Raw genomic sequence first — 26216 nt, 5'->3', positions numbered from 1 at the left:
GTCAGGAGCAGCGTGCACACAGCATCTGGAACAGGAGGACGCTGCACATGTGCACAGGTTGGAGCACGTAGTAAAACTGTGCGCAACTGGAATGCATGGGGCAATGGATGTCTACAGAGCATCCGGAGCGGGTCAATGGATGTGCACCTATCAAGAGCATAGGATGCACATCTGGGTGCATATTTGGAGGGCAGTGGGTTTTTGTCCCGCACCTGGAGCGTATGAGCAGGCCGTGCATGTGGGCACAAGTGTCTGGAGCATCTGGGAGGCAGTGCATTAATGCACAGACATGGCACGTAGGCATCCACAGCTGGGGGCTTTTGCAAGGGGACGGCAGTGGATGTTTTCAGTCTGTGAAATGGGCAGGAGGCTGGGATGTGCATGGGAGAAGAGCTGGGCAGAGCAAGTGGGGTGAGCAGGGGACAGACGGCAGCATTTGGGGTGTATTTGGGAACTAGGGAACACGTGGAGCCTCGGTTTGAGTGCAGCAGTGGTGGGTACGTGAATGGAATGAATATCCTCGGTATTTCCTTGCCTTGGAAAAGGGGAGGTAGATGTGGAGCAGTGAAGCATGGATATGGCAAAGGGAATGAGGTCTGGGTGGGGTGGTGGGAGTTCCTTGTATCTGGGCCATGCTCTGCACAGAGGTAGGGGAGGATGTAAACTCATCTCACATAGCTGTGGTTAGACTGGAGGATTAAAGAACCTGTATGTGTGGTGAGGGACCCAGAGGGCTTGGACTGAATGCAGGGGGACTTGCAGGTTGGTTGAGGTTGATGCACGGCTGCTGGGGGACTTGTGGTAGGGCAGGAGGGTGCAGTGTGTGGGAGTGGATAGAAACTGAACAGATCTAACCTGGGTTAAACATGCAGGAAAGGAAATGGATGCAACTACTGAAGAGTCCGCTGCCCCCTCCACAGCCTGCTCGGATTTGCAAAGGCCAGGCTGCACGGAGCTCAGGCTCATCTCATGGCCATCTGTCACACCCTTGTTTGATACCCAGGTCACCACTTAGTCCTGGTTTCTGCTGTTTGCCAACAGCTTGGTGTGGCACCAAGCAGCCAAGTATCCTCCGCAACCCTGGGGCTGCTGCTCCTGTGTCACTTTCATATCTAGGGTACAAGTTGGTCCGGCTCTACTCACCGGGTCTGGGACCAGATCTCCCTGTCCAGGATGGCAGCAGTGGTGATGGTGCCGCTCTGAGGATCGATGTGGTATAAGCCTGTCATCGGCAGGGACTGGTTGATGGCGTAAGTCACCTGCCCGTTCATTCCCTGATCCAGATCATCTGCTAGGACCTGCAAGGCCATCGGAGAGATTCAGCAGTGCGGTTTAGAGCCCTGTAAACAACGCATCTCCAGAGCAAGAGATACGGATCCACAGGTGCCAGCCTTAGGCACAGCCCCCACCTCCTCCTGGCACAGCGGGAACCACTGTCCCTGTTTTTGCCCCCAGTGCTACCTGGATAACTGGGGAGTCATAGCTCTGGGACTCCCAGATGAATGCCACGTAGTTCTGCAGCTGGAAGCGTGGCAAGTTGTCATTCACATCTTGCAGGTTGAGGTTTATGGCCATAAAGCCAAAGGAAGCCGTTGTCTCTGCCTGGACCACAAGGCGCAGCCGGGGGCTGGCCTCAAAATCCAGGCTGCTGGAGTCCTGAACTGAGATGGCACCTGGAGAGATAGCAGGGTGGGGGGAGAAGGGGCAGGTGATGCACCAGCACGCCCAGCCCTCACCTCTGTTGTTCCCTTGCTCTTAGTCCATCCCTCCGTCAGTCTATCCATTCTCAAACAGGAGCACACTGAGCTTCCTTCACACCAAAAGCCTTCTCACGAGCCACACTGAGCTGCTGTGCTGGTAAATTCTGCACAGTGCTCGGGACAGACACCTTGCATTGGCAGTAAAGCATGCAATAGTCTTCCCAGTGGGGACACATCTGGTATGGAATCATAGACTCCTCAGTGTCAGAAGAGCCTTTAAAGGCCATCCAGCCCACAACCCTGCACTGCACAGGGACACCACAGCTCCATCAGGTTGCCCAGGGCCTGATCCAGCCTCACCTGCAAAGTCTCCAGAGATGGAGCACCAACCACAGCACTGGGTAACCTGCTTAGTGCCTCACCACCCTCACCGTATTACATCTAACCCAAATCTACCCTCTCTGAGCTTGAAACTGCCCCTTTAGATGAGAACTGCCCCATGTCGAGCCCCATACTGCAGAGCTAGCTCATCAAGCCCTAGCCTGACGTCAGCTATCTGCACTATTTGTCTAGGCTGAGTCCATACAAAGAGACTGAAGGGCTGCAAACAGTTCTTGCAAGGAGCCTGAGGACACACATCCACATAAGCATGGGCTCTGCCCATGACACATTGCTGTCCCACCCAGGAAGATCATGGGGCTCCTAAAGGATCTACCAAAACAGAGCCAGGTAATTAGTGCAATTGCACTAATTGCACTAATTGCACTAATTGCAATTGCAATGGCATGAGGTTCAACAGAGGAAAATGTCAGGTTCTGCACCTGGGACGGAGTCACGTTGGATGCAGGCACAGGCAGGACAGCAGCCCTGCAGGAAGGAACTCAGGGCAGTCAGTGACTGCAGGCTCAGTGTGAGCCAGCAGTGTGCATCTGGGCTGCACTAAGAAAGCACAGCCAGGCGGTCAGAAGAAGTGACTCTCTGCCATATTTAGCACTGGTGTGGCCTCGCCTTGACTACTGTGTGCAGTTCTGGGCCACACAATATAGAAGTACGCCAAGTTACATGGAAGCATCCAGATGAGGGCAACAAAACCCATAAGAAGGACTGGAAGACAAGGGGAGAGGCAGGGTGCATGGGAACAGGCAGAGCTGGGCATGGGGAGGATCAGGCTGGGCATTGGGAAAAACCTCCTTATCACAAGCTGGTCAGACACCAGGCTCCATGGAGAGACGCTCGATGCCACATCCCTGCTGGTGTTCGGAGGCTTTGCATAACGCCTCAATTGTGAGCTCTGGCTTTTGTTCATCCCTCAGGTGGCCGGGGAGCTGGATTCAGGGGTCTCTGTAGTTCCCTTCTGCTCTGTTCTACACTATGCTATGCTGTTCTCTACTAACGACTGGCAGCATTCCCAGTGATGCATCCAAACATGAGGAGGAACTGACTCGGTGCTGCAGCGCAGCTTAAAGCCAAAGTGTGCCACTGCTGGCAGCCGGGGGGGCTGGGGAGCCACACAGAGCTGCCCCATGCCTGCCCCGTCTTCATGGTGCTCCAGAACCTGCATACGGTCACAGCGTGCAGCCTGCTGCCCAAGGAGGAAGCAGAGATGTGTTTCCCAGGCAGACAAATGGGACCTGAGGGAAAAATCCTTCTGGGCACTTTGGTGGAGGAAATGTTTCCTCGCTGACATGAAGTCACACTGCCACAGAACCGAGGCACAGCCAGGGCATGTCCAGGATGGCTGGGGAACTGCTGGCAGACGCAGCCCAAGCAGCGACAAGCTGGGATCTGACAGGACAGGGATCACACAGACGTGGCAGGGGATTTGTGTGGCACCGCTGAGCTGGGGCCCTTTGGCTTGGAGGAGACTGAGGGGTGAACTCATCACTGCTTATGCAAAGGCTGCGTGGCAGGAGAATGGAACCAGGCTCTTCTCAGTGACGTCCAACGGTGGGACAAGGGGCAATGGGTGCAAGATGGAACGGAGGAGGTTCCACATAAATATGGGAAAAACTTCATGGTGAGGGTGAGAGAACACTGGAATGGGCTGCCCAGAGGGGTTGTGGGGTCTCTTTCTTGAGACATTCAAAATCTGCCTGTATGCCTGTATTCCTGTGTGATCTGCTCTGGGTGTTCCTGCTCCAGCAGGGGGATTGGACTCGACGATCCTTCAAGGTCCTTTCCAACCCCTGTCATTCTGTGATTCTGTGACTGCTGGCCTGTGAACCAGGACTTTTCCAACTTGCCCCTCTTGCACTTCACAGAGCAGCTCCAGCGCAGCCCCACTTCTCCTTTTGCATGCAGCATCAGGCGGGCAGACTGCTATGGCAGTGTGTGAAGCCCTTCACAGGCGGCAGTCGCTGGGACTGAGAACACACAGGACCACCCCTAGGTGCAGCTGCCTTCCACAAAGACCTCTGTGAATCCGACTGAATTTCCAGCACCTGCCCTTTCTTTGTCTCTGGGTTTCAGGAACTGCACCGTGGCAGCTGCCAAGCTGTGGTTGGAGCTGGGATGACTCTAGGAGACAGAAGCACTGCAATGAGGCACACGGGGAGGTGGAACCCAGCACTCCGGGCAGGCAGGGTGCAGGCAGGGCGGCTCAGCTGCAGCAGGAGGTCTGCAGTTGTAGCTCAGCTTCCTCAGGGCTGGGGCTGCAGACTGCTGTGAGGCGGGGACGGGTGCTGTGACCTGGTCTGGCCTCTTCCTCATGATCCCAGTGTTCAGAGGCCTCTTCACAGCAGCAGCACAGGGTAATGAGTGGCTTGCAGTGACCGCAAGGTGACTGTAGCGCGGCTGAAGGGACACCTGATGACACAGACACTGTGGCTGGCAGCTGTTAATAGGGGTGCTAATGGTCTGCATGCCGTGCCATACTGCAGGCAGCTCACAGCGACCTGCACAGTGGCCATAAGCTCAAGCACAAGCACTGTGTCCAGAATGGTCTGGAATCCTGTTCCAACCCCAGTGATCCAGCAGGCTACAAGAAAATTGCATTTTCACAAGAAGCTCCAGCTTGACCTTTGTGTCTGCAGACCTTCTTATATACCAGCCTCTTCCAAACTGTAGGGCAAAAAAGGTCCCCCCTCACCCTAGACTCAGCCAGGACTTCCTTGCTGTCAGGGGAAATGTAGCCCTTCCAAGGCTGCCCTTTGAAGCTTGTGGTGCAACCAACACCAGCTTGCCTAGCGTCACTGGGCAGCGCCCTGCAGCCTGCCTCACTTCTCTGCTGGGCCATCAACCCCCCACAAGCACCACAGTGATGTTCAGTGTCTGCTGACTGCTCAGGGCACAGTGGTGCAGAGATCAGAAACGTCCACAGGTCAGTGAGCTGCTCACCATTTTTGTCACCTCTGGGGCCACGCAGCCATAACCACGCAGCACAGCACACTGTCACCTATAAGGCATGGCAGCCCAGGTGCCTGGCTCTGAGATCCCACCTGGGCTGTGTCGTTTGGCCATGGCTGGCTGTCTAAGGCAGGGGCACATCCAGATCACCTCTCAACAATGTTGTGGCCTCTGCTAATTCCTGAGCAGGGCATGTGAATGTTTTAGGAAAAGTCCAATTAGCAGGGACCAGTACTTTGCCAGGAGCTGTACCAGCCTCCTCGGGACACTGATGGGATACTAACACTATTAGATTTAGTAGGATAGAGGTGTAAACTGCATTCCTCTGCCTTTGGAGGACTCTGAGCGCTGTGACAGCTGAGCAGGCACTGGCAGAGCACAGGCGACTCTCCCTTGCTGCTTCCCTGTGTGGTTCTGATGCTGTACCTGAGCTGGGCTGGATAAGGAAAGCGTTCTTCTCGTTGCCACTGATGATGCTGTATGTGATGCGCCCAGAAGAGCCCCCCATGTGCACAGCTTGGATGCTTGCGACAGCAGTACCTGGAAAGACAGGAAGCAGTGTTGGATGGGCAGCACAGTCTCAGGGCACACTGAGGGTCAGGATGGTTTATAGGTAGCACATGTCATACCACAGGAACGCAGCCCTGCCCGATGACACTGCTGTCAAAGTACGTGAGAACCAATGGTAAACTCTGGGCTGGAGATGAGACTCCTGGGGCCTGTCTACGGCCCTTCTATGGTCTCAGTGTGAACCCTGCAGCCATTCCACCACCAAGTGGGCACTGTGTCTGCCCACAGCGACCAGAACGTCTTGAGGCAAAGGCTCACAGGATTATCACCCCGACACCCTGGGCTCAGTCAGGCCCCGCCATCCCCCTGGGTCTACCCAAAGCATGACACAACTTCCTAAGGCCCTGCAGTGCTCCCTGGTCTGAGTTCCAGCCCACAGAACTATTCTAGCTTGTCACCACCTCCCCCTCATCCCATCCCACTCCATCTCAGCTTGCGCCGAGCGTTCTGCCCAGCAGACACCTGGAGCAGCATTTTCTGGCAGGACCACTTCATTGGTGCTCCGGGGAAAGCGCAGCCCCCGGTAGGGCTCTTCCTGCACATGGATCACCACCACACCAGTGGAGGAAAGCGCCGGCTGCCCCAGGTCCGTGGCCAGGACGAAGAGTGTCCGCTGGCGCTGGCTGAGTGAGCTCAGGGGCTGCAGCAGCTGGATATCCCCTGTGTAGGAGTTGATTGAGAAGGCCGAGTTCGGGGTGGCAAGGCGATACAGAATGGAGGCATTGGCACCCGCATCCCTGTCCTCCGCCCTCATGGTGGCCACGACTTGCTTGAGCGGCGTGTGGCGAGACAAGCTGACAGTGAGCGGGCTGTGCAGGAAGGCAGGAGCGTGGTCATTGACATCCCGCACCGTGACCGTGACACGCACAGCCGCGCTTTTGGGCTCCCACGGTGCTGAGTCCACGGCCTTGGCCAGAAAGCTGTAAGTCGGCTGGCGTTCCCGGTCCAACTCCTGGGCACTTGTGATGCGTCCGCTCTGCGGCTCCACCTGGAACATGCCCAGGGACTCGTTGCCCAGGTAGTAGGTGACCTGCCCGTTGGTGCCCTCATCGGGGTCCTTGGCTTCCAGCTGCAGCACCAGGGAGCCAACAGGCAAGTCCTCGGGCACCTCCACCACGTAGCTGGCTTGAGCAAAACCAGGAGCGTTGTCATTTAAGTCCAACACCTGCACATTCACTGACATGGTTGCACTGCGTGGTGGGGTGCCGTGGTCTTGAACCACTACTGTGAGGCTGTAGAAAGCAACTTGCTCTCGGTCGAGGGCACGTGCAGTGGAGAGCACACCAGAGACAGGGTCTAAGATGAAATCCTGCTCAGGATCTCCATCTAGAAGAGAGAAGGAACAGCAAGACAGCATGACTGTACACTTGAAGTTGGCACAGAGAGGGTCCTGGACTATGCTGCCTGGGATGGCAGTGAGCTGGTGTCTGTAAGGCCCCTGTGGGACTGAACCTCCTCAGGCCCAGAGTGTGTGTTTGAGTACATGTGTTGTGCTCCACCAGCTCACTGACCAGTGCAATGCCACAGTAAGACAAGGCATAACAGCAAAGTCTTGGCAATCCATAAATTCCACAGGCCATAGCAAGCAAGAGAGGTACGGAGCCAGTCTGAACCTGGGGAAATGGACAGAGTGTGAGCAACGCAGCCTGTGCACATCCTGGAGTGCTTTTTACTGCGGCAGAGGAATCAGAAGGTTGAGAGAAGGGAACAGCTACTCGTGGTCCAGGGCAGGAGAGAAATGATGTAGAACAGGAATTGCCAGAGGTGATGCTTCCCAGAACTGCTGGCAACCCGTGGTGAGCAGCCATTACTCTCGTCCAAGAACGGAGCTGCAGAGCTCCCGCGCCCCGGTGCTCACCTGCCACGCGGTACTCCAAGCGCCCGTTCTCGTCTCCGTCAGGGTCAGTGGCACGCAGGGTGTAGAGCGCCACGCGGCTCTGGTTCTCAGGCACCTCCACAGAGCAGGACTCACTCTCCAGCTGTGGTGTGTGGTCGTTCTCATCCCCTACTGTTATCCGCACAGTTGCCTTGGAGAGGTTGGGGGGCAGGCCACCGTCCCGGGCATAGACTGCAGGAGCACAGCAAGAGTGCTGCAGAGTATGCTGCAGACTGGGAGCTACTACCAGAGCCACCACGGGCGGCCGTCCAGGCAGTCACAGGGCAGCAAAGAATGGGAGCGCTGCCGTTTCTGTATGCCCGAATCACCCAACAACTCCGCGTGCTCCACAAACCTCCATTACTTCCCACATCCTGCCCTCCTTGCAGTGCTGCTCTATCCCAAAAGCAGACAAAGTGCATCTGCCTGCTCCGTGCCCTCCACCTCTCCCTCCCCAGTGCCTGCTGCTCCCTCCCATGCCCCAGCACAGCCGTACCCATCAGCACATGCTGCTCCTGCTCCTCACGGTCCAAGGGATGCGTGGTGACAATGAGACCTGTCTGCGGGTGGATGGAGAACGGCCCCCCAGAGAGACCTCCATAGGTCACCTGTCCGTTGGCACCTGCAGGAGAAGCACGTTTGAAGGTAACTCAGTAGCAACACCAAGAACCTCTCACTTAGCTCACAGCCCTGTACTTCCTTCCTCCCAGGGGTGACACTGAGGAAGAGGATGATCTGACGCCATAGCAAGTAAAGGCGTGGGGAGAGATGTGTGGTGGAGGGAAGCCTCAGCCCTGTTCAGTTTGTGGAAGACAGGACAACAAATCTCCAAAGAACAAAGGGCGCTGACTTGGGAAGCAGAGGGAATTGCAGCCCCTGTTCTTCTCCTCAGCTTCTTCCCAGGTCTGTCCCATCCTTCATTGCCAGGTCAGCCGATCATCCCTCCCTCCATTGTCAAACATGCACTGCAAACCAGGCAGGAGGGAGCACATCTTGTCCCGTGTGCTGTGTCTCCTGAAGGTCCCTGATCCTCACCCAGGTCCCGGTCTGTGGCCAGCACCTGCAGGACAGGGCTGCCAGCTGGAAGGTTCTCCGTGATGTGCGCCTCGTACTCAGGCTTCTCAAAAGTGGGAGCTTCATCATTGACATCCAGCACCAGTATGGAGAGTAGCTGCGTGGCTGAACGGCGCGGGAAGCCATGGTCAGCAGCCACCACAGTCAGGTTGTGTTGCACCACCTCCTCACGGTTCAGAGCCCGCACAACAGAGAGAGCACCTACAGACACGGGGAGAGGGGTGAGCAGGGCGAGCAGGGATCATTGGCCTGGAGGCCAACCACCCCCAGACAGAGCTGTTGCAAGTCTGCAGGGATGGAGGGGAGCCAGGGCAGCCAGGTCTCAAGACAGCAGGGTCACCCCAGCCAGGTGTGCACCCCACAAATTCTTCACAACTTCAGGTGACCTCAACTCTCCGGCCTACACTCTCCTACACGTGCAACACCCCCACATCTGCCTGCACCCTGCCCAGCCCCCACAGTGCAGTGTCACCCTGCACCCTGCCCAGCCCCCACAATGCAGTGTCACCCTGCACCCTGCCCAGGCTCTCACCGGTGCTGGGGTTGAGGTGGAAGCGCCCATCGCTGTTGCCCGCTCGCAGTGAGTAGCTCACTCGTCCATTCTCTCCCAGATCGTTGTCCTGGGCCACCACATGCAGAGCCACAAACCCAGTCGGCCGGTCCTCGGTGACGCTGATGGCAGCGGGCGACAGGAAGACGGGCGCGTTGTCGTTCACGTCGGTCACGAACACACGCGCCGTCACAGCGGACGAACGGCGCTGGCTGACGTTGCGGGCCTGGTCTGTGGCCTCCACCACCAGGAGGAAGGAGGCCACGGCCTCGCGGTCGAGGCTCTGGCGAAGGCTCAGCAGCCCCGAGCGGCCGTCGAGCTGGAAAGGGCCCCCCGGGGGCTCCTGGCGCAGCAGCGCGTAGCGCACCTGGCTGTTGGGGCCGGCCCCGTCCCCATCCAGAGCCTGGAAGGTGAAGACAGACGAGCCGGCCTGCGCGTCCTCGGGCACCACGATGGTGATGGGGTCTTCGGGGAAGGTGGGCGCCTGGTCGTTGCAGTCCTGCACGTGGATCTGCACCAGCACCAGCCGGCTGGACGGGTAGCCGTGCTGCGTGTCCTCGGCGCTCACTTGCAGCGTGTGCCGGGCCCCGGCCTCGTAATCCAGCTCCCGGGCGGCGTAGATCTCCCCTGTCACGCTGTCAACAACAAAAGTGCCGTCCCCGCCACCTCCTACCACCGTGTAGGTCAGCTGTCCCCGGGCAGGGGCATCGGGGGGGGCCACTGAGCCGATCACAGAGCCCGGCCTGACCCCCTCCGGGGGGTGCAGCGTCAGCACGGTGGCATCGGGTCTGGGCAGCAAGCGGGAGGAGGGCAGCACCTGCGAGGAGAGGAGAGACAGCAGTCAGGGCTGCGCTCTGGGAGGGATGCTGGGGGGCCGGTGGAGAGGGGACGCGCAGACTGCAGGTTCAGGGAGGCCAGGTCACAGGTCTTGTGGCCTGAAAAATACACGGAGAATGAGCACAGGCTTGACGGGGTGAAAGACGAGCTTCACCTGGGGAGCTATGGCAGGTAAGGACAGAGCTGCTGACTGAGCAGAGAAGGTTCTGGGGCACCAGTGTATATGAGTATCTGAAGAGAGAGTGTATGGCTCTTTTCCGTGGCACCCAGCGAGAAGACAGGTTTCGCTGGGCACAAATGAGAGCGCAGTAGGTTCCACCTTGACACCAGGAAGTCCTTCTGTCTGGGTGGGTAACTGAGCACTGGCACAGGCTGCTGAGGGAGGTCTCCATCCATGGAGGCCTTCAGAAATCACCAGGACGTGGTTCTGAGCAAGCAGCTCTGGGTGGCCTGCAGCAGGGAGTGGAGCAGATGGCCACAGATGTGCCTGCAGCCTCGGCTGTGCTGCAATCCTGTGAGTGGGTTAGGTACTGCAATGGGAACAGTTGCCAGCAGAAACAGCTTTGAAGAGAAGTAATTCTCAATCAGATGAGTGGTACAGAGAAGACAATTTAGTATGATCCAAAGATACATGAATACTATTATTAATCTAATTAAAGATACTGCTATTAATTCAGGGGTGACAGTGAAAAGCAGCAGTGCCATCTGATGGGAACATATCTCGAAAAAGTCAGTGCACTCATGTGAAAGAGCTGGGAAAAAGAGAATCCAGGAAAACTATCAACCTGGAGGAGTATCAGAACCAGTGACTGTCAAGCAAATAGCTCCATTATGGGAATGCAAACAAGCAATTCAGCCTGGTCTCATTACTTTGAAGGCTGCAGAAGAACTTCAAAGACAAGAACAGCTACAGACATGGCATAAAAAGGAAATGTTTTTAAAACATGTTGTGGAATGGCTGAAGGCAGATGTGCCAGTCTAACATGGGACTGCTCAAGCACAACGGAAATACAGCAAGTCTAATTTAACATAATAATAAAAGGAAGCTGCGTACACGATGGGCTCACTGAGAGTGTTATGGGCACTGCCTGCACTCTGTGCAGCAGAGCATCAGATGGGAACATCGAGCAGTGATGGAACTGCAACGACACGATAGGATGTGAAACGGCACACCATGAAAGTGCATCGGCTGCAGGGAAGCTGGAGTCTGCTGTACAATTAAGCTCATTACTAACAACGGGGAAAGGAGCTGGCGATCTGAGCCAACACACCAGACAGGGAGCACCACAGCTTGGCAGACATGAAGAAAACCCCACACGCCTGGAGAAAAAAATGCCAGGAGGAATTAACGTCTCCGGGCCGGAGAATTGTAAGATCTTCCCCACAAAAGCACATCTAGGACAGGGCGGACTGTCCAAGTCTGGAGAAGACAAGTGTTCAGACTTTGTGAATGAGGATTTATGCACAGTGGCCACCAGACCCATCCTTTCCCATCCCAGGTCCTCCACACAGATGCTGAGGCCGGTGCAACAGCTGAGCAAAGGCAGTGGCTGCTCTGGGTGGAGAGTAAGGACGGTAGAGAGGAATGCTGTAAGTAGCTGCACGGTGTCCTCTGAGAGGTGAGCAAGGGGTGGGTGGTTGGGGTGCTGGATACCTGGACACGAACGACGGCTGAGGTGCTGCAGGGCACCATGCCCCGGTCGCTGGCCGTCACAGTGAAGACGTACTCAGCGCGGTCGGAGCGGCGCAGCACCGTGGCAGCCCGCAGCTCCCCAGTGGCCGTGTGCAGTGTGAAACGCTCTGCCCAGGCTCCTGCGGAGAGAAGGTGGAATGCTGCAGAGAGAGGAGGGAGGGTGGGGGCACGCGGGGATGGAGGAGGGAACGTGCTGTGGCAGAGCATCCGTGTGCCTCTGAGGGTCACGGCTGCATGCCGAAAGCCAGGCTGGCAGCTCGTACCTATCAGTGAGTAGGTGATGGTCCCATTCTCACCCTCGTCAGGGTCCTTGGCTTGCAGCGAGGCAACAAGAAGTCCCGACGGCTTCTCTTCCAGCACCTGCAGAACAGCCCAGGGAGCAACTGAGTGACATCCTTCACACCATCCCCGAGACCCCAGCGCAGCAGCATCGACACCTTCCTACACCCATCCTGCACCTCACCCAGGCACAGCGCCCCAGCCAAGACCCATAGGCTGTGCCTGAGGCTGGGTGATGTGGGGAAGCTTGCAGACGAGCAGGTGGAGGGAGGTCCTGCCCTACCAACTGTCCTGTGAGGCCACAAGGCTTAGTGCAGCTCAACAGCCTTGGTGCATGCTGCAGTGGTGAAGTATAGGGTGATGGAGGGACACTGCCCGTATTACAGCCAAGGCCTCTGCAGTGAGGAAAATCCCCTCCGCCCCAGAAGAGCCCTTCAGAGGGAAATGTTTGAGCACTTCCCATCCTGGAAATGGAGAGAGTCCCTTCAGCTCCCATCAGCCAGTACAGGTGGTTCACGGTCCCTGGAAATGCAGCAGGAGTTCTTCCTGACTCGTAGGGCCTTTCCCTCCTCTCCTTTGCTCCCATCCAGCGCTGCTGTCTGCAGGATTTAAGGCTACCATTTTGTGTCAGTGCACCATGTGCTCAGCCAACCCCACACTCTGGGCTTCCTGACAGAAGCCACATGGAGCAGCACCGCATGGAAGCTCCCTTCCTGGACAGCTGTCAAAATGGACACATCCCCATTGCAGACCCTCCCCATTCATCATTTGGGGTACCCTCAGTGCCCCACACCTGCTGGCAGACTGTTCCTTCCCTGGCACAGACTCTTGCACCTCCCCACACCCCTGCAGCAGAGCAGGAGCCCTACTCAGCACAGACTGCGACCTGTTCCCATCAGTACAAGACTGTCACAGACCAAATTCTCATCCTGCAGCACAAACCATGCTCACAGACCCAGCTCTCTGACCTCTGTGCTGTACCACTTCAACGCATGCATGCATGCAAAAGGCAAACACAATCCATGCAAGAATGTAAGGGAAGAGGCTGCAGGCCCTCGGGAGGAAGCATGTGCTAACACTGCTGCACAAGCTGTTGGCACAACGCTGGTGGTGCTCTGGGGGGGGAAGGGGGGACAGAGGAGCTGGACTTGTTTATCCAGGCCAAGCAGTGATGTGACTGTACTCTGTAAACACTGGGGAAAGGGGAGGGAAATTCCAAGGAGAGAGAAGAGCTCTCTAAGCAAAAACACAATATTGGCACAAGAACAAATGAGTATAAAGTGGTCAGAAATTAGTTTAGGCTGGAAATTAAGAGATGGTTTCTAACTACTAGATCAAGGAATCTGGAACAGCATTTTGCAGCAGTGATGGAGGCAGAGACCTTCTAAATATAGCTGGCTGTTTATGAGGAGGACTGTCTGCAGGGACACCTCAGAACTGTGCTTGAGAAGACCCCTCCAAGCCCCTCTCTGCTCCAGGCTGGGGCAGGGCTTTCTCCTCGTGCTGTTCCTAAGGGCCTTCAACTGAGATGCAAAGGGCTCCCACGTTGTGCACAAAGCCACACTGCTCGCCCACCAGGAATCAAACTCCATTTGAGAAAGCAGTGACTCAGCGGGGCAGTGAAACAAGCATCATCTGCACGGGCTGCGTTAGAAACGCCATTTCAGATGCTCAGAGGAATCAACAACAACAGAAGCGGTTCTGCCTCTGCAAAAGCCTCAACTTCAGTAAAACTCCTGCCAGGCAGCGGCGTGCAGCTCAGATGCCCGCTCTGCAAAGGCTGCTGCAAACGCCAGCCTGGCCCACAGCTCAGCACCGCCTCGACGAGGGGCTCGGCTCCGGGAGCGGCAGCAGCGGATACAGAGAGGATGCGAGAAATACGGAGCGACTCTCCTGCGAAAAACCTTCCAGCTTCCAGCAGCCTGTGGTTCAGTCACTTCCTGAGCCACACATCGTATTTTTGTTCAACGGACTTTGATGGATTTTTTTCCTTTCCATGAATTCATCTAATTTTGAACCCATGCGACTTTTGGCAATGATTTCACGTTTTAATTACGCTCCGCATGAGAAAGTTCTGTCTCTGTTTATTTTAAACCTGCTGCCCGGTCATTTGCTACCAAGCTGCCCAGTTTTCGTACCATGAAAAAAGGACCTTCGATTTCCACACAACTTTCCTCGCACCACTCAGGGCACAGCTCGGATGTGTGTTCCCACAGCTTCTATCATGCCAAAGAATGTTCAAATATTTTCTATCTGCATGGAAACCATTATCTACCGAGATCACATCAACACTCCTTTCTCAAGCCTTCTTAGCACTACTGCTGCTTCAGAGCGATGGGGGCAGAGCAGAGAGCGCACGCAGAATTGGAGATGCAAGGTTTTCTTCCAGCCTCTGCTCCTTTCTGATAAAACCCAGCATTTCTGACCGCTGCCGAGACCTGGGCTGACATTTTCAAAGCGATGCCTCAATTTTCTCCCTAAGCTTCAGCATCCAGCTCAGAGCCCATCGCTGTGCAGAGTGAAATTTATGCTGCTTTTCGCCATGCATGTTATCGCTTCCCAGTTAGAAACAGCGAATGCCATCTTCCATCTTCTTTCCTCCCTGAACAGTAAAAGATCCTTCTGCTGTTCTTCACTGCGAGACCTCAGCTTTATTACCACAAATAAAGCAGGAACGTCAGCAAACAGCCACCTGTCCTGGAGGGCATAGCAAGATGCTGAATAGCAGGAACTCCAGCAGCAGCCCTGGGCGCTGCCAGCGGCATCTCTGCTCCTGAAGCAGGTGTTGACCCCCTGCTGGTCTCTCTCCTTTTCCTGGTGGCTGCGCCCTGGCAGGACCCGGTAAGACGCAGAGTTTGTTTCTGCCATCCCTGTGTGAACGGCTCCTGGAGCTGACACACACTGCCCACGTGTTGAGAAACAAATCTCACAGACCCACAGTGGAGAGGCCAACCCAGCTCACGCCTGGAGCCAAGCATCGATACAGAAGATACAGAAGCCTCCCGCTGCTTTGCTTGGTGAGCACGAATACGAGAAGTTCACTGAGCACATCGCCAGTAAATCACAGAATCACAGAATTGTAGGGGTTGGAAGGGACCTCCAGAGATCATCGAGTCCAACCCCCTGCCAAAGCAGGTTCCCTACAGCAGGTCGCACAGGTCGGCATCCAGGCAGGTCTTGAACATCTCCAGAGCAGGAGACTCCACCACCTCCCTGGGCAGCCTGTTCCAGTGAAATCCAGTGAAATCTCCAAGTTTATGCCTGTTGTTTAGTTTCTCCTTTTTTCTCCAAGCCTTTCTTACACACCCAGATCATCCAAGAGACCTCTTCCTGTGCTTTACTTCTCTTTCAGTGTTTCCTACCAGGAAAGCTTAAAATCAAAGCGCACAGATAAGAACCTGGTTCAAACTCCCATCACATTTACCTGCCCTCCCAATTCTAAATACATCTCAGCCATGCTCTATCTCCTTAAGGATGCATGTGCTTTTGTGGTACCTCTGCAAGAAAAGAGACCTCCCAGGTTCTAAAACACTGAGTGTCTCATGGCCCAAATGCTGCACACATCTGTTGCAGGTGTCCCCACACAGAACACCCAGCAGACCACAGACAGTGAGCAGTCTTTCAGCCTGCCATGCTTTAAGGTGCACTTCAAGTGCATCCGTTCTGCTGCAGAGGCTCCCCATTGCACAGAGATGAGAGCAGGCCTTTCATCACGCACGCCATTGCGCTGCTGTGTCCTGGCCACACAGCACTGCAGAGGGGCCAAGCAGAGCAGTGCTGGGGGACAAGGGGACAAGGCCTGGTCCTTCCCTTCAGCAGCGCAGACATGACTCAGAGCAGAACTCTCGGCGCTGGCTGACCTTGGTCACCACGTCACATTAAAGGGAAAGCTGGGCAGGGACCCATTGCAGATTCTCAACAACCTGAGGAGCGCTTTCTTGGCCTCCCAGAAACCAAAGTGGCCGCTGTGAAGGTCCTGAGACTCAGAATACAAACATACCCCAAGCCTCCCCATCCATCAGTGCTCCACTCTCGGCTCCATCAGTTCAGGTTTAGGGCTTCCTCCCACTTTCCCTCTTTGGAGGCAGGTGTGAACCCAGACCTTCTGCCTGCTGTTGACCCCAGAGCCCTTTGCAAGCCTTACTCACTCTGTGCACAAGGTCTGTATTTCCCAAGGACGTGCTCATCTCATCACACCCTCCCCGAAATTTGCCAGGCTGCCCTGACTGTTGCATGCAAGCAACCTGTGCCTTCTCATCTCTCACCACGAGACTCTGCTCTGCCCTCACCCTCCCCAGCCTGCCCCCAGCCCAGCCCACCAGGGCCTCAGCCGCTCTACCTACCTGCACGGTCAGCTCCTGGCCAGCAGGGATATGAAGAAAAGCAGGAGCGTTGTCGTTCTCATCCAGCACAGTGACATAGATGGTTCCCGTGGCACTGCGGGGCGGTGCTCCTCCATCCTGCACAATCACCAGCAGCTGGTAGCTGGACTGCAGCTCCCGGTCCAAGCTGTGCTTGGTGCTGAGCTCCCCTGCAAGGGAGAAACAGGGACACAGCTCAGCCCCAGAATCTCTTTAGAGAAGGGCTTAAGTGTCAGGGAGCCCAGCACCACAGGGGTAGGAAAATGAGTAATTGATGGTGGCACTGGCTTGGTCTGCATCACTTCTGACACGCTCTGAGCTCTCACCTCCATCAGCCCAGGAAGCCAGGGGGACTCTCACCTGTCTGCGTGTGGATGAGGAAATTGGAGTCGTGCTGGAGCAGGCGGTAGGTGAGACGGCTGTTCTGCCCAGCGTCCCGATCGCTTGCCATCACCCTCCCTACGCTGCTGCCAGGAGCCTGGTTCTCAGGAACAGTGAAGAAGTACCGCTCCTCACTCAGCCGGGGGCTGTTGTCGTTCTCATCAGTGATGCTGATCCGTACGGTGCTGGTGCCCGTTTTCCGGGCTTCCCCCCCTGAGCCGCCGCCTCCCGCCGACGCCAGCACTGTGAGAACATACAGGTCTCGCGTCTCCCGGTCCAGGGCGCTTTTGACATACAGCCAACCGCTCTCAGACATGATGCCAAAGCTGGCAGCATCTCCATCTGCACGCAAGTGGTAAGTCAGGGTCACAGCTTCTGCATCCCGCGCCAGGGCCCGCACCTGCAGGAAGCGCGTGGAGACAGGCACGCCTTCCCGCACCTCCACACGGTAGGTGAGCGTGTCAAAGATGGGCCCGTTGTCGTGCTCAGCCTGCACGTGCACCAGGAGCGTGAAGGTGGAGCTGAGCTGGGGCACGCCGCTGTCTCGGGCCGCAATGGCCAACCTGTAGGCTGCGCTGGCTTCGTACTGCAGCGCCCCGGCCAGCCGCACCGCCCCCGACGAGCGCTCGACGCTGAAGGTGCCTTCGCCTCCTGACACCAGCTCAAAATTCACCTGGCCGTTGGCACCGCTGTCACGGTCCTCGGCCTGCAAAGTGTACACTGTAGTCCCGGGCTCAGTGGCCTCTGGCAGCAGAATGGAGTCAGAGGGAGAAGGGAATGCTGGCGCGTTGTCATTCACGTCTGACACGGAGATTTTCACGCGGGTGTTGCTGTAGGCCGGGGGGGAACCACTGCGGGCCTGGACATCCAGAACCAGGACCGCCTGAGACTCGTGATCCAGAGGCAAGCTGGTGCGGAGCTGCCCGGAGTCGGAGTCAATGGAAAAGTAGCCATGAGGATCCCCCGAGGAGATGGAATAAAAGATGTCATCGGTGTGACCTGCAGGCAAGGCAGTGAAAACAGCAATTATTCGCGAACCTGGCTTTCGGCCCAATGAAGGGAGTAGAAGAGCAGGACAGTGCTGTCTGGGGCAGGCTCTGCTCTGGAGGAGGACAGCAGCAGCGTGCACTGTATGTGAGATGCGTGGGCACACGTGTGTGCACACAGGAGCACGGGTGGGAGCATGCACTGCAGCTGAGGGACAAGGGGGCGCGTTCACGTGTGCGCATCTGCGTGTGCACGGAGCTCCCAGGACGACGCTGCTCTCTGAGGAAGCGTAGTATCGCTGCTTTGAGGCAATGCAGGGACAGTGAAAACAGCTGCATAGGAAAGGGCCAAAGCCGTACCGGGAGGATTTTGGGCACGGACAGCCCCCACGGTGGCGCCCTGCAGCGTGTCCTCCGGCACTGTGAAGAAGTACTGAGCTTGCTCAAAGACAGGGGGTGAGACCGTGCCCTCCACGATGCTGATGTTGACTCGGGCATTCGGCTGCGCCTGCAGGCCCCCTCCGTCTTCTGCAGAGATCACCAGCTGCACCAGGGTGTTGGCTTTGCCGCTCAGGGACCACGAGAGAGAGATGACACCTAGGAAAGAGAGGCGTTCAGGGTGCACTGTGCCCACGGCCCATCATCGGGCACCAAAGGAGCAAACAGACCGAAATGGGCAGCAAACCTGTGTGTCACAGGGCAACTGGCCGTGGAAGAATCGGAGTAAAGAAGAGAAAGATTCCTGGGGAAGGCTTCCCAGATTCTCCCTTCTTGATCTCAAGCCCAGCCCCGAGCTAAGCAGCTATGAGGGCTGCAGTAAGCAAGCCAGAGAGAAAGTCTTGCAGAAGGGGAAGGATGGAGTAGGATTTCAGAGGTGGGGCACAGGGCGAGGGCCAGAATCTAGCAAGGACAGGTTGGTTCTATGCTGCGAGCCTCCTGGAAGAAATACAGAGCTGAATGACCTTCCCAGACAGGCCCTACAAAGGAGGCTGCCCTGTGTAACGGCAGCCAATTGGCCTGTTTCATCCCAGATACATTCTGGCAATCTAGTGTGGGGAGACCTGATGCCTGTAGTGAGCACAGAACACCATCCTGTCCCTCTGAGAGCCCCTGGCATCACACAACCATGTACTCATTCCCCCAGGCAGAAACTGTTCTGGCTTTGGTGGCCAAAGAAGGCAAGCATTGAGAGGTCAACGAGAAAGGTTAGACTAGGAGAGCAATAGAAGGGAGGGAGAGTAAACTGAGCAGGGAGAGGAGGGAATTAGGCAGGGGCAAAAAACTAAGCAGGATACAGTTTGATGGGGCAAAGCAAGCACTGTGCAGGAGGAAAGGTGTAGGGAGACACTGAAGAACAGGGAAGAAGAGAGCAAAGAGAACAAATAAGGAATCAGAAATTGAGAATGGGCAGCCAGAGGATCAAGAAGTTGGAACAAGGACAAAATAGGAGAGCAATAGACATTCTGGTAGCATCTTGCACAGCTGAAATGGCCAAGCAGTAACTCTCAGGCTACTCCTCCTGCATCACACTGCTCTGCCTGGTGCTGCCTTTGGCTGGCCATGAGTTCACTCTCACCTGTGTCCTTGTTGAGGGAGAAGAGGGGGGGCGAGTTCCCCAGGACGATGCGATAGGTCACTCTGCCATGCATCCCCTCATCCTTGTCGTGCGCAGTAACACGCAGCACAGCTGTGCCCGGCATGCTTTGTGTGCTGATGCTGGCAGCATACTCCAGTGGGTAGAACACCGGCCGATTGTCATTTATGTCCTCCAGGAAAACCTTCACATACACCATGGAGTTCAAGCCACCCTGTGGAAGGACAATAGAACCATAGAATGGCTTGGATTGGAAGGGATCTCGAGGATCAACAGGTTCCAATCCCCCTGCTGCAGGCAGGGTTGCCTACTGCTCGATCAAGTATTAGACCAGGTTGCCCAAGGCTCCATCCAACCTGGCCTTTAACATCTCCAGGGATGGGTTGTCCACAACCTCTTGGGGCAACCTGTTCCAGCACCTCCCTGCCCCTTCAGTGATTAGAGATGGGGCAGAGAAGAGGGCAAGAGCCCTGTATCCTCTGTGCGGTGCGGAGACAGCAGCACTGTACAGCCACGAGCTCTGCAGCACTCACCCCATCGACGGCAGTGATGGTGAAATCGTAGGCAGACGTGCCCTCGTCGCGGTCCAGAGGCTGCGCCGTGCACAGATGCCCCGTGTGCTTGTCGATGCTGAACTGCGTCGGGACCACGCTGCCGATGCCAGAACCAAGAGAGTACGAAAGGGTCCCAAACAAGCCGCTGTCGGCATCGGTGGCTGTCACCTGGATGGGGGAAGGCACTACGTGAGCGAGGTAACGCTGCTGAGACCACCAGCCTGAGCAGATGGACCCAGCCCACCACCACCACCTCCACAACCCACTGCTGCCCTCCATTGCACAGCCCAAAACCACTGCGCAGCTCTCAAAGCTGGCCACAGTGAAGCACGCTGACCGCTATGTCTCAGCCCTGCCATTCTTGTCCTAGACAAGGTGACTTCCACTGCAGCACTCCCTGGAGGGCCCATGGTGCCTGGAGCAATGTGCAGGCAGCAGTGGGGCACACTGGGGTCAGCCTACGTCCCCAGAAGACACAGGGCTGGGCAGCACAGGCTGTCAGACTCGTCAGAGCTGCACCACGCTTGCTGTCTGCAGTGCTGCCACAGGTGCACACAGGTGCTGCCACCGTGCAGCCACCAGAGGCGGTTTGTTCCAGGTGTAACCTCTGTTCTTGCACCACTGGGGCAACATCCACGACCCAGATCCACTGACTTCCCTTAGCAAACAAAAAGGCTGTATGGGAGGGGGTGCAGAAAAGCACACAGATGCCAAAGATCTAGCAGCCAAGCATCCCCACTGCACCCAGCCTGAGCAGCCAGCCGGAGACAAGCCATGCTTTTGCAGCTGCTGGACGTGGCCTTCTGCTCATTCTTCTTTGCAAGCTTGTCTTAAACTGGGAAGAAAACCCTCCTTCCCCATGCCCCAGGTCCCATCCTGTCCTCAGAGCTCTGTGCCCAGCAGCCCTGGGCTCCAAGGGGTACAGCGGGCTGGCAATGCCCTCTGGCAACCAGGCCCAGCCAAACCTGTGGCACAGGATTTACAGCAGCAGATGCAGTCACAGCAGGGGGATTAAAACAGCTCCTGCCTGCAAGGTCCCATTCTGCCTTGGGTTCCTTGCAGCTCAGGCTAGCAGAAAACAGCTTCCCCCTGGCCGCAGCATCACTGTCCACGGCTCGTCCACCAGCTGGGAGCTCTGAGTGGAGAACAAAGCTGGAGCACGAAGCCAGGAGGGAGGCAGCTGGGCCAGGCCCGGGTGAAGTGGAGTTCAGGCCTCGTCAGCCACAGCTCCTCCCAGCAGCAGCGCTGGGGCCTCGGCTCCCGTGAGCAAGAAGCGCAGGAACGTTGCACACGCGCCAAGGAAAGGGCCCAGCTGGGGGCTGCAAACAGTTCCTTCCTACGGGCAGGGCCCCCAACCTGAGCCACTACCAGATCCTAGGAGATGGAGGAACGACCGGAGTGCACAGAGGCTGCCGGGCCAGGGAACACAAAATGAAGCTTGCCCTTCGTCAGGCCTCGTCTTCCTGCCGCTGGGAGTAGAGGCAGCAGCTGGGGGAGCCCCTCGCCAGCTCTCCGGCACCCACAGCCCCGGGAGGGCAGTCAGCACCTGCAGCGCCCCGCAGCCCTGCCTGCAGGCCTGGGCTCCCCTGCAGGGGAGGGGGGGAAGCTGAGAGCACAGTGAACACTTTGCTCCTCGCAGAGGGACTGGATTTGCTCCTCAGCCCTATGGCACAGCTGGAAGATGCGCCAGGGAACAGGATTCCTCCTTTCTCCTTTCTGCTCCAGCTGCAGAGCACTCAGAGCCTCAGGTGCCGTGACAGCAGCCTGTCCAGAACACACTCTGGGGAACTGAGCCCACTGCCCCCCTCTCTGTTCAGCTTCTTCCCTCTCCCCATCCCAGCTCCCTCCGACGCAGCACCAGCAGCATCGGGTTAGAGATGCTTGGTGGTGTTCAAGGCCAGGCTTGATGGGTTTCTGGGCAGAATGGTTGGTAACACTGTCAAAAGTAGGGCGTTGGAAATACATGATCTTTGAGGACCCTTCCAAGCCAAGCCATTCTGTGATGATTCTACCATGAAGCTCTGGCACAGGGAGTTCAGAGCAGGGCCTGGCTGTCTGCGCAGGGTTGTGGGGCAGGCTGGGCTGAAGCCACTGAGTGCATATGGTCACTATGCTGAGTATCTGGTTCAAAGGGCCACAGGTGAAATGCAGCATGAATCTGGATGGGATGACTATAAACCTGTGTCATTCAGATCAGAATCCGTCTAGAGACCCAAACATCAAGCTAAGGCTGTCAGGGAGCAAGAGGAGGGTGTTAAGTCAGGGATCTAATGGTAAGGACAGTTAGCAGCAGATGGGGCTGCTCATCTGAGAGTATAAATCTGACCTCTCACATTGCTGAAACATTTATTTGAGTTACCTGCACTCTGGCTCCATGCTGAATATCACCATGGGAGAACTGCCCTGTTTCACCTCATTGCAGCTGTGTCATGATAGGCTTTAACTTGGCAGCATGCAACGCCGCTGCAGATGGAAACACACCTGAAATGGTTAAGCTGCTATGATGGCTGGGATGGCACTGTGGCAAATTAGTAAGGTCCTTCCTTCAAAATGAACTGCTTATCACTCCCAAAATACTCTACAATGCATGTCAGCTGCTTTAAAGTGCTGTACAGTGAAAAGCTCTACAGCACGGTACATTGTTTCCTGTAGGCTTCTTTGGCCAAGGATGCTGGTATTTCCAGAACAGCCCAACCTTCCCCATGCTCTGACAATCTCTGTCCTGAGACAGTTATCTGAAGTTATCTGAACTCCAGCTTTCTGCCACAGGGGCTGGGTGGTTTTGGGAACAGGGGAGAAGCAGACGAGCTCTCACTATTACACAGCACAATACATCTGCCTGGATGCTCCCTGGTACCTGCAGCTATCTCTCTGCAGGAGTGCCTCAAGCAGTCTGGCATCACAGGCCGGCATCTAGTTGGGTGCAGAGCCAAGGCATATCACAGACATTCCCCATTCATGTGTGCTTGGCGGCCGGCCTCACCACCCTGCTGCACTGCCTGAGGAAGCAGTGACTGCCTGGGAGCAGAGCTCCAGCACAAGCCCTGTCTGCAGGCAGCGTCTCCCAGCGCTGCACTCCATGATAGCCACGTCCAGGCCCAGTCTGTAACAGGCCATTGCACTTCTACGTCCTGCAGCGTTCCTCAGCCCTATCCACCTCTTGTGTCCCACCCTGCTCCACCATGTCCTAGGCCCCATACGGATGGTTGCATGACTTCTCTGACTGGTACATTTCTGTTGTCACCCCACAGCACCTCTCCTTCAGCTCCCTGTATTGTTGGCTTCCTCCACCACTTCTTATCCAGACATCAATAGTGCCCCAAAGTTCTTTGGGGGATGTGCAGAGTTCGCTCCTGACCGGGTGCTGGAGAGCACAGCACGGACTTGGGGCATTCCTCGCCTCTGCTGCAGGACGACCCACAAGAAGAGAACACAGCTCTTCTTACCAGGGAATCTGATAAACACTTCTAAACACCTGAAGGGAGGTGGGAGGTAAATGGATGAGGCCAGGCTCTTCTCGGCGGTGTGCAGCAATAGGACAAAGAGCAGTGGCCCAAAACCTGTACAAAGGAAGTTCTGTACTAACAAGCAGAAGTTGTTTTTTTACAGTGAGCTGACGCTGCACTGGCAGAGGTTGCCCAGAGAGGTTGTGGAGTCTCCTTCTATGAAGAAATTCAGGACTCGTCTGCATGCCTCCTTGTGTGACCTCTTGTAGGGACTGTTCAGCTGCTGGTTGGACTCGATCTCTTGAGGTCCCTTCCAGCCCCTGTGACCCTGTGGCCCCAACCTGCTGAAGTGTGCTGACAGCACCCTGGTTCAGGGCCAGCCAGAGCTCATTGCTTTCCAGCAGCGTAACAAAAATGCACTTCGCTCTGGAATTCCTTGATTCTGGGTACTGTGATGCTGAACTGTGTAAGCAAAGAATCGCATTCAGTGAAAAATCCAGCACAGGACTTAAAGCACAAGGACACGGATGACGACCCAGTAAGTCCCTGGAGCTGGAGCTGAGGAACATCTCCACATCACGGACCCCAGCTTTCTCTTCAGCTTCCCAGGCCAAGAGGGGGTAACACACAGCTGGATCTGCTGTTTGCTGACAAGGAAGAGTTGACTGAGGATGTGCTGATAATCTAGTGACCATGCAATAGTAGTGTTCAGGATGCTAAAGGGAGCAAGGAAGGAGAGTACCAGGATTCAGACAAAGCAAGACCTCAGCTTCTACAGGGACCTGGTAGGTGTAAGGGATCCCAACTGTAAAGGCTAGAAGAACTCAAGAAAGCACGTAAGCCTCCAGGACAGCATCCTCCAAGCACAAGAGCAGCATCCCAGTACTTGTGAAAAACACTGCCTTGGCTAAGCAGAGACCTTGGGGCAAAGCTGCAAAAAGGCAACATATGGGAGGCAAGCTACAAAGAAAGAATTTATAAACACTGCCCAGGAATGTAGTGGTAGTGTCAGGAAAGTCAAAGTTCAAGTGAGGTTGAGACTTGCAAAGCAAATTGAGGATGATAAGAGCTTCTAGCACTACGTTGGCAGTAAGAGGCTGAACAACAGCCTGCTGTGAATAGGGTGGGTGGTTTAGTCACAGCAGACACAAGTAAGACTGATGCTCAATGCTTCCTTTACCTCAACCTTCACTAAAAAGTCTTCCAGACCCTCCATGCTTAATGTCCACATATGAGACACAGAAGGCAACAGCTTGCACAGACTAAGTCTAAATCATGCCTGAAGAGGCTGATCTGAATGTGGATGTTTGGTGGCCCTGCTAGGCAGGGGGGTTGGAACTACGTGATCCTTGAGGTCCTTTCCAGCCCGGGTGATTCTGTGATTCTGTGATTCTGTGATTCTGTGAGGCTGCTTGCTTGTTCCAGGGCCCAGATGTGCAGGGAAGGGAGAGCAGGGGATGAGAACGGCCTTACCTTGAACGAGGATTTGGGCACTGCGTCCCGTCGTCCTCACACCAAGGCACGGTGCTACGGACAGCTGGGCAGATCGGCTGCGGCTGGGGGGGCTCCGGACGGCGGCTCGGAGCTGAGCCCTGCCTGGAGCCGAGCGGCAGCGCAACACCACGGGGCTCTGCCCTGGGCCCTCTGCTGCCCAGCGTCTGCTCTGCGCGCACGGGGCGCCGCCGGGAGCAAGCGATGGCATCGGCCCTGCTCTGCTCCGCGCCTGCCGAACCGCGTGTGGACACGGGCGCAGGAAAAGACTTGGCCCAGCGCCCCGGGTTCCAGGCGGGCCCTGGGGACGGAGTTCAGGATCCGAACACCGGGAAGCACTGCCGCACACTGAGGGGGCACAGAACGTCCGCTGCTGCCGCGGGCTGCGGAGTTTCCCCCCACGGAGCTCCCGAAGCTGCCGGGACGCGGAGCCGGCGCCGCTCTGGGTGTCCCTGCCGGAGCAGCGCCGGGCCTGAAGCCCTGAGCGATCCCTGCCAGCTCCACCAGCTGGGGCTCCGGGAACCCTGCAAGGAGGGAGCTGCAGAGGGACCGGAGCTCGCTCAGCCTGCGGGGGAGCTTCGACCCGGCGGCGACCCACCAGCTCCCATGGCAGCCAGAGCTGGGCTCTGCACTGTGCTTCGCAGCAGAACCAGAAGCCACGGGCAGAGCTGGGAGCGCAGGGTTCAGGCTCCATCCGGGGAAAGGCTTCCCCCACACCCGGTGCAGGGGTGTTCAATACAGATTTGGGTCACTGCTGGGTGTGCAGCCCGGTCTGACCCCACAGCTGACCCCACTGTGAGCAGGCAGTTGAACCAGAGGCCATTCCATGTCCCCAAGCCCTCAGTCACACCGTGATTCTCATACAGCTGTTGCATCCTTTTCCCAGAGCCACGAGCAAAGGCAGCCTACTGGGCCGTACAGAACTTTGCTGTGCTGTTTGGCTCCTTGGCACTCAGTATAGCCCTGGATTTGCTGCAGCCACGCCATTCAGTTTCAGTTATAGATTCTCTCCCTCGTCTTCTCTCAGTCATACACAGAGCAGTTCACAGCTCTTCCTCTGAACCTGTGCACTCCTTCCCTGTGTCTGTGGGGGTGGGAAAACACAAGACATTCGGGAGGGCTCCAGAAACACAGTCCATAAATCCCTGTCAAACCTATGGGCAAGGGGCTACAGGACTAGCTGGGCTCTCCTCGAATGCCTGCATCCCTACAAGAAGGTAAGAGCCTTGTGACCAGAAGACATAAAGCACCCACTACACACAACATGTACGCCTCACTACGGAGGTCTGCAGTCGCCTCCGCTGCCATAATCCACAGCAGGAGTCAAAGCGTGCTGAGATCCTGTGGGGAACAGCAACAGACACAGATTCCCAGCAGGTTTTCCCAACAGAATCTACATCACCCGCACACATAAAAATGTCCAGTGCCAACAGCAATGATTTAGCACAGCCCCCACTCAGCAGTGTCACACAGCAGAGC

The 26216-nt window shown here is 56.4% G+C and overlaps 1 protein-coding gene across 1 annotated transcript in view; it reads right to left on the bottom strand.

Annotated features, from left to right (window-relative positions):
- DCHS1 (dachsous cadherin-related 1) overlaps positions 1-26216 on the bottom strand; it is a 49683-nt gene that overhangs the window by 6667 nt on the left and 16800 nt on the right. The window contains exons 3-17 of the mRNA XM_052699259.1: positions 19780-19968; positions 19229-19460; positions 18013-18249; positions 16646-17665; positions 16268-16455; positions 11909-12005; positions 11607-11764; positions 9098-9932; positions 8527-8766; positions 7988-8113; positions 7474-7683; positions 6078-6941; positions 5472-5585; positions 1462-1673; positions 1144-1298 (exon numbers count right to left, since the gene is read on the bottom strand). Of these exons, the coding sequence (XP_052555219.1) occupies positions 1144-1298; positions 1462-1673; positions 5472-5585; positions 6078-6941; positions 7474-7683; positions 7988-8113; positions 8527-8766; positions 9098-9932; positions 11607-11764; positions 11909-12005; positions 16268-16455; positions 16646-17665; positions 18013-18249; positions 19229-19460; positions 19780-19968 (4877 nt within the window). The remainder of the gene's footprint in view (positions 1-1143; positions 1299-1461; positions 1674-5471; positions 5586-6077; positions 6942-7473; positions 7684-7987; positions 8114-8526; positions 8767-9097; positions 9933-11606; positions 11765-11908; positions 12006-16267; positions 16456-16645; positions 17666-18012; positions 18250-19228; positions 19461-19779; positions 19969-26216) is intronic.

The sequence above is a fragment of the Tympanuchus pallidicinctus genome, unplaced genomic scaffold, assembly GCF_026119805.1.
Source record: "Tympanuchus pallidicinctus isolate F22 unplaced genomic scaffold, pur_lepc_1.0 scaffold36, whole genome shotgun sequence".
Lineage (NCBI taxonomy): Eukaryota > Metazoa > Chordata > Aves > Galliformes > Phasianidae > Tympanuchus > Tympanuchus pallidicinctus.
The sequence above is the reverse complement of the archived record's forward strand: the minus strand, read 5'-3'. Positions and strand labels throughout refer to the sequence as shown.